Source organism: Triticum aestivum, chromosome 3A (assembly GCF_018294505.1).
Source record: "Triticum aestivum cultivar Chinese Spring chromosome 3A, IWGSC CS RefSeq v2.1, whole genome shotgun sequence".
In the NCBI taxonomy this organism is placed as follows: Eukaryota; Viridiplantae; Streptophyta; class Magnoliopsida; order Poales; family Poaceae; genus Triticum; species Triticum aestivum.
Genome location: NC_057800.1, coordinates 523,874,773 through 523,881,555, shown reverse-complemented (window position 1 = coordinate 523,881,555; position 6,783 = coordinate 523,874,773). Strand labels below are relative to the sequence as shown.

At 52.4% G+C, this 6,783-nt stretch overlaps 1 protein-coding gene across 1 annotated transcript; it reads left to right on the top strand.

Moving 5' to 3' along the window:
- The first annotated feature begins 290 nt into the window (after positions 1–290).
- Positions 291–6,238, top strand: LOC123062015 (probable galacturonosyltransferase 15). The gene is made up of 6 exons (XM_044485317.1): positions 291–768; positions 872–936; positions 4,086–4,256; positions 4,587–5,159; positions 5,262–5,573; positions 5,701–6,238. Exons 1-6 carry the CDS (start codon positions 582–584, stop codon positions 5,977–5,979), a joined length of 1,587 nt encoding a protein of 528 aa, XP_044341252.1. The 5' UTR covers positions 291–581; the 3' UTR covers positions 5,980–6,238.
- Positions 6,239–6,783: the final 545 nt, after the last annotated feature.

The window sequence follows — 6,783 nt, the reverse complement described above, 5'->3', positions numbered from 1 at the left end:
TGGAGATACCATTCGCGCGCATAGTACGTGTGCTGAACCAGTAGCCAGACAAAGCACATAATGCGAGAGGTAAATCTAACGAGCGGCATGCGACCTGCGAGCGCGACGCGGCATGCAGCACCACCGGATAAGCCACACCGGCGCCCCGATGCCTGCCCTGCCCCCACGGGCCAGCCACAGGCGCCACAGCCAGTCTACAAGCCTCCGGGCCGGGGCCCCGCGCGTCACCCTCAGGCCTCAGCCACTGTCGGTGCCCTCCCCTCGCATTTCAGGTCGCTCTCTTCCCCCGTCCGGCAGATCCCATCGCCCCTCCCGCGCTGCTCTACCGTTTCCATACACACACATCGGACGGAGCCGCTCGGTTCGCCACCTCCCCCGGTCTCAAGTCTCACTGCCTCGTCTCACTCTCTCACTGATGCCTATAACTCCCCGCGCCACGCACCTCTCTCGCCCCCTCCCCGCGTTCCCACACCGCCACGCGCATACGGACTCCTCGAGCTGGAGCGTGGGCTCGTGTAGCCTCGTTCGTTCATGAGCGGCGGCGAGTCGGCGGCCTCGCGCGAGGAAAAGGACTCTGAGCAATGAGGCTGTACATCACGGCGGCGGCCGGCGACGACGACGCGACGAAGCCGAAGGCGCCGCAGCTGCAGGCGGCGCGGCGAGGCTACCGTTCCGTTGTGGTCACGGGGCTCCTGGCCGGCGTGCTCCTCTTCCGCGCCGCGCTCCTCGCCATCGAGACCGGCGCCTCCCTCTGCCCTTCCGCCACCGGTAACGAAGCTCGTTCGCAGCCCATTTTTCCTCTTCCTCGTCGGTGATTTGTGGCGTATCCACCGGTTAATTGCTCCCCCATTCTCGTGTGCGAGCGCCTCAGGTTGCTCGGACTGGAGGGCGGGGCTCGGGCGCTGGCTCTACGGCGGCGGCGGCGACGCGACGGAGGTGAGTCCGGCCGACCTGGCCTCTACTACCAGTGTACTAGTGTGTTAGGCCCGTGTCCGATCGTGCGCGTCAAAATGTGTTTGGACTTTGGCAGGCCGCGTAATAAGTTAGGCGTCGGGCTTTCTACTTGTACGTGAGCTTTGACATCTTTTTTACCCGCGGCTGCGTGGCGGAAATGGGTGGTGGATGGGCACGGAGATTCTCACGCGCTTCTGCTCCCTGTCAGTAAAGCGTCGTTCACGGGAATGGGAATGTTTAGGGGCCAGGTCGGCACGGCAACACGTCGCTGCACTCGACCGTGGCCTCCACCACGTGGCTGACGGGTGGGGCCCTGAGCCCATCGCCCGGTCTGATCCGGGCACTGTACTTTGTAGTCTGCCAGAGCTCCATGGTTGGCGCCCCGGTTGAGCTACTAGTCGTATTCAATGCGCATGTTCTCCGGTGCCCTGCGGTTTTATACATCCGAAAATAAATCTCTACTACCTATTAAAAGAACGCCCGTGCGTTGCAACGGGGTCACATTAACTTTAAGAGTTCAATATTAATCATGTTAATAATACATTTAATATTCTCATACATATCAAGTGACGCTGGCGATCTTTTTTGTCAATTTAGCAACGGGCTCAGTTGCAACGGGCTCTTTATACATATCAGACAACTCGCTACTACTTAAACTACAACTATAGATATCAATATTTTTTTGTCAATTTAGCTCAGCAATAGTGCCTGGCTTAATAGACTGCTTTGCATTCACCCCCTCAGAAGACAGAGAGAACCAACTCAATATGTCAGAAGATTAACAGAAATTTCATTTGTATGGCATGAACATATAGCAGGAGCACCAACACATAGATCAGCAGAGAGCAGAGCACAGAATGCACACACTCGAGCCATCTATATCATACACACACATCAACGCACACACGCATCACACTGGCATACACATACAGAAAAGTAGGCACATACGCATCATGCGCATTGGCCGGTGCGACGCACGCAGAGCAAGTACGTACGCACGGAGAGCAAGCTAGCAAGCACGCACGCGTCCAACCCCGCCGCTGCATGCGCTGGCAGAAGGTGAGGCAGCAAGGGAGACTGCACATTGAAGCTGTCCATGCAAGGCTGGAGGTGATGGGCCGGCGACGGCGGTGTCGGGACGGCGCTTGATTCGTTCCCAGTGGTGTGGAGCTTGGGGCGGCAACGCGGCGATAGCTAGTGCTCGGGGATGGGGGTATGGGGCGGGGGCAGTCGACCCGATGGCTGGCGAAGTTAACGGGTTCGGGCGGCTGGAAATTCGGCGGGTGGCGGCGGCACAGCGCGAGGATGGGACAGCCGGAAAACCTAGCGGGCGTTCAACTACCAATACCCACGCCCTTTTTAGGGGAATTGCTTGTGAAAATAAAGTGCGACGACGACTTAGCGAGCGGATCCCCTTAAAAAAGATATAGCGAGCAGATTCCCTTAAAACTGGTAGGAATGGATACGATTGATGACATTGATAAATAGTGGTGAATGTTGGCCTAATTTACTATCATCATGCATGGAAATGAATCATCAAGAAAAAGAATACTTCCTATTACTGCACTCATAGGAAGCTTCCTAATCTCTGCTACCAAACAATTTCTGCCCAAACAAGGAAGAAAAGTTATGGACGTGATTCGGAAGGAAACAAACGTTATGAAGATTAATTAATTTAGATTTGATCTTTAGAGATTGATTGTGATTGATTCTTTTACATAAAGACATTGCTAAATAATTTGCGTCAGTATGGAAACGAATCATCAAGAAAAAGAATACTTCCTATTACTACACTTATAGGAAGCTTCCTAATCTCTGCTACCAAACAGTTTCTGCCCAAACAAGGAAGGAAAGTTATGGACGTGATTCGGAAGGAAACAAACGTTATGAAGATTAATTAATTTAGATTTGATCTTTAGAGATTGATTGTGATTGATTCTTTTACATAAAGACATTACTAAATAATTTGCGTCGGTATGGAAAGTTCTGATCCGTTCAGTTTTTTTCGTTGTGTGAGAGGCTGAAGTGAAAATAAACCGATGAAGTGAGGGAGGCGACGAAAAAAATCTACGACGGTTAACCTACGAAAAAAAACCGGACGAAAGTGGTGGGACGAGAAAAACCCTGGAAGCGAGACTACGAACTGCTCCATTAGGAGTAGAGAAAAAGAATGTAGGGTTCCCATTCCACCTTTATTCGCACCACTCCTTCGTCCAACCTTCCTTATATGATAATAAATCAACTTAATTACTTACCTTTTGAACCAGTTTCACTTTAATTTACTTACCAAACTTCGGATCAAAATCTAAGGTAATTCATGGGCAGAATTTGATGATCGTTTATTTACACAATTGCATTATTATAGACAAGTAAATTACAAGCCGACGTACTAGAAGATTTATACCCCGTTGCAACGCACGGGCATTGTTCTAGTAAATAAATAAAATTAAATAGGCCGTTTAGCCGGTGTGTGAGTGTGATCAGTCCATCTCATCAAAGTCCGACCGAAGTCGCCTAAGAAAAGCAAAGTCCGACCGAGGTCAAGCACTTTTGCTCATCTAAAAAGGCGCTGCGCGGGGTTCGCGGCTTGTGTTCTTCAAAGGTGGAGCTGGTACGTGAAACGGTCGTGGATTGACAACTTTTTCTGGTCAATTTGTACCAGAAAAACTGCCTACTTTGACGACCCAGGAGGACGAAACTCCGCATAGTGGTAGATTCGTACGTACGTGCCTGCATTATTCCGGCCTGGCGGGTCCCCGACCAGTTGGTGGGCTGGGTTTATTCTGCTGCGAGCCGCCATGGATACATACAAAACCCTTGTGACTTTCTTCTTGTGAATGAGGCGACTCGCTCGCTCGGATTCTCCACTGGTGGCCTGCAATCCAGCGTGGAAGTGCTCATCGGACAAGACCTTTAAACCTTTGTGTTTGGAACTATACGTGCGTTCGCTCTTTTCCAAGCAGTTGCGGCCTTGCGGTTGTGGAGTTGTGGTCCTTTAGCCATCCATGATCCATGCATGCATGCTCATAGATCTTTGTTTTCACGCGCAGAACACACATGATGTTTCTTACTAGTAGTACTTTTTACTGATAAATAAAATGACTGTCAATTTTGATGAATGGAATGATCAGGAATTTATGAGAGAGTGGAAGAGAAGCCACAGGGTGGCTACCCTGCTGGACCCCGTGGTGGTGGAAGCGGCACCGGATTCCTTGGACGGTCTCATGGCGGAGATGGACACCATTCTGGCCTCCTATGATCGGCTTGACATGGAAGACGTGGTCGTGAAGATAATGGCCATGGTACGTACGTCGAATTTACAAGCACTTTGACACTTTCTCCCGAAAATCCTTGCTCAACTTTTAGCGGGTTTTCGGTAGCATGCCTGCAGCTGCATGTTACTGCCACCTTAGCTGAATTCAGCAACCAAAGTGCTTTCCCCGCGGAAAGGCCTCATCATATGGTCCCTGTGTTGTCCCCTCCTCGTGCCTTCTCTAGCCTAGAGATATGATCTGCTGCTTTCATCTGCATGGTCATGCATGGACGCTCCTCGATTTGTCAAACATGCAAACCTGTAATCATTCATTCGTTCTGAATTTCTGGTGTGTGTGTGTGTGTGTGATTTGAACCAGCTGCTAAAGATGGACCGGAAGCTCAAGTCGTCAAGAATCCAGACTCTGTTCAACCGGCACCTGGCCTCGCTCGGCATCCCCAAGAGCATGCACTGCCTGGCGCTGCGGCTGGCCGAGGAGTTCGCGGTGAACTCCGCGGCCCGCTCCCCAGTGCCGTTGCCGCAGTACGCCCCTCGCCTAACAGATGCCTCTCGCGTCCACGTCTGCCTCGTCACCGACAACGTTCTTGCGGCCGCCGTGGCCGTGGCGTCCGCCGTCCGGAGCTCGGCCGGCCCGTCGAGGCTCGTGTTCCACGTCGTCACCGACAAGAAGAGCTACGTCCCGATGCACTCGTGGTTCGCGCTGCACCCGGTTGCTCCGGCGGTCGTCGAGGTCAAGGGCCTCCACCAGTTCGACTGGCGCGACGGCGATGCCATCGCCTCTGTCATGAGGACCATCGACGAGGTCCAGAAGAGCTCGCTGGATTATCACCAGCTGTGCGATGGATCGGTGGAGAGGGAGTACAGGAGGCTTGAGGCCACCAAGCCGAGCACGTTTTCGATCCTCAACTATCTCAAAATCCATCTCCCAGAGGTAAACCAAAAGAACAGGAACACAGTACATCTGTATTACTATCGTCGATGGATGAAATGGTGAGTAACAATTGGCACCTTGTGTGTTAACCATCGTGTGCAGTTCTTCCCGGAGCTCCCGAGGGTGATACTGCTCGACGACGACGTCGTGGTGCGCAAGGATCTGGCCGGGCTGTGGGAGCAGGACCTGGACGGGAACATCATGGGCGCGGTCGGCGCGCACCGGCCCGGCGCGGACGGTGGCATATGCATCGAGAGGACTCTCAGCGAGCACCTCAACTTCACTGACCCTGCAGTGTCGTCGCTAGGCCTCGACGGTTCGCACTGCGCGTGGTCCTGGGGCGCCACCATCGTCGACCTCGACGCTTGGCGAGGAGCGAACGTTACCGAGACGTATCAGCTATGGCTGCAAAAGGCAAGCCCTCCTTACCCTGTACTCTCACCATTTTCGTACCACGATCGAGCAAGCAACTCTTAGCAGTACCGACAAGACAAGTGAGAAGTGACAAGGTTCATTAACTTCTTGTGTCGGGTGCGTGCAGAACCGCGAATCAGGGTTCAGGCTGTGGAAGATGGGGTCGCTGCCGCCGGCCCTGATAGCGTTGGACGGTCGGGTGCAGGCGATCGAGCCGCTGTGGCACCTGCCGGACCTCGGCCGGCGCATGCCCGACGCCGAGCTGCTGCAGCTCTCCGCCGTCCTGCATTTCAGCGGGCCGCGGAAGCCGTGGCTGGAGGTGGCGTTCCCGGAGCTGCGGGAGCTGTGGCTCGGGCACTTGAATAACTCGGACAGCTTCCTACGAGGCTGTGGCGTAGTGGAATGACGGTGACGGAACAGGAAGAAGGTTCAAGCTGGAAAAGGGGATAAAAGTACAGTGATCCGGTGCAAGAACCGGGTGCGGCGCTGGGTTTGTGAGGAGAGGGAAGTAGGTGCTGCCTTCAGCCTTTCCTCGACCTGGCTCTGCCATATTTGCTCGTTTAATGCCACTGAGTAGAAACTACTCACGGCGTATATATATAACTGGGATATTTATTTGTTATTAGTTACAAAACGGAAGCTGGAAATTGCAGAAGTTGTAGCCACGAGATAATTTTTCTTTGGCTCCAATGATGAAGTCACTGTATGGAACTATGGTTCATTTAATTAACAAGATGAACTCACTGCCAAAAAGAGAAACTTTTCTTGGCTCGCTGCAAACGAAAAAAAGGTTCATTTTATTGCAATGAGGCTCAATTTTAGACCCATTGCTCCTGTTAACGTGGTTTTCAAACTGGTAGTTAAAGTTTTCGCCTTAAGAGCATCCGCTGCCGCAACCTGCAAATGTGACCCCTAAAATGTATACGGACCTGCCCGCGGATAGTGAATGGACGGGCCTCAAATTTTACCATTTGCAACCGCAAAGCATATTTTCAAAACAGCTAATACATGCAAACACATGCACATCGATCATTTTGGATGTTGCGGACGTTAGGCCGGCGGGATTGTCAAAAAACACCGAATAGTAAATTGCTCATACTAAGATTTTTCACATCCATATTGGGCCGGCGGGTTTCAGATGTTTCTGTCCCACCTCGCCGCATGAGGAGCTAGTCGACTAGCCGGGTAGTTCAGAAGCGATAAGCTTCAG

Coding starts and splice junctions, on each gene's coding strand:
- LOC123062015 (XM_044485317.1), top strand. CDS start 582: ATGAGGCTGTACATCACGGCGGCGGCCGGCGACGACGACGCGACGAAG. Junction 769..871: donor CCTCTGCCCTTCCGCCACCG/GTAACGAAGCTC, acceptor CGAGCGCCTCAG/GTTGCTCGGACTGGAGGGCG. Junction 5,574..5,700: donor ATCAGCTATGGCTGCAAAAG/GCAAGCCCTCCT, acceptor GGGTGCGTGCAG/AACCGCGAATCAGGGTTCAG.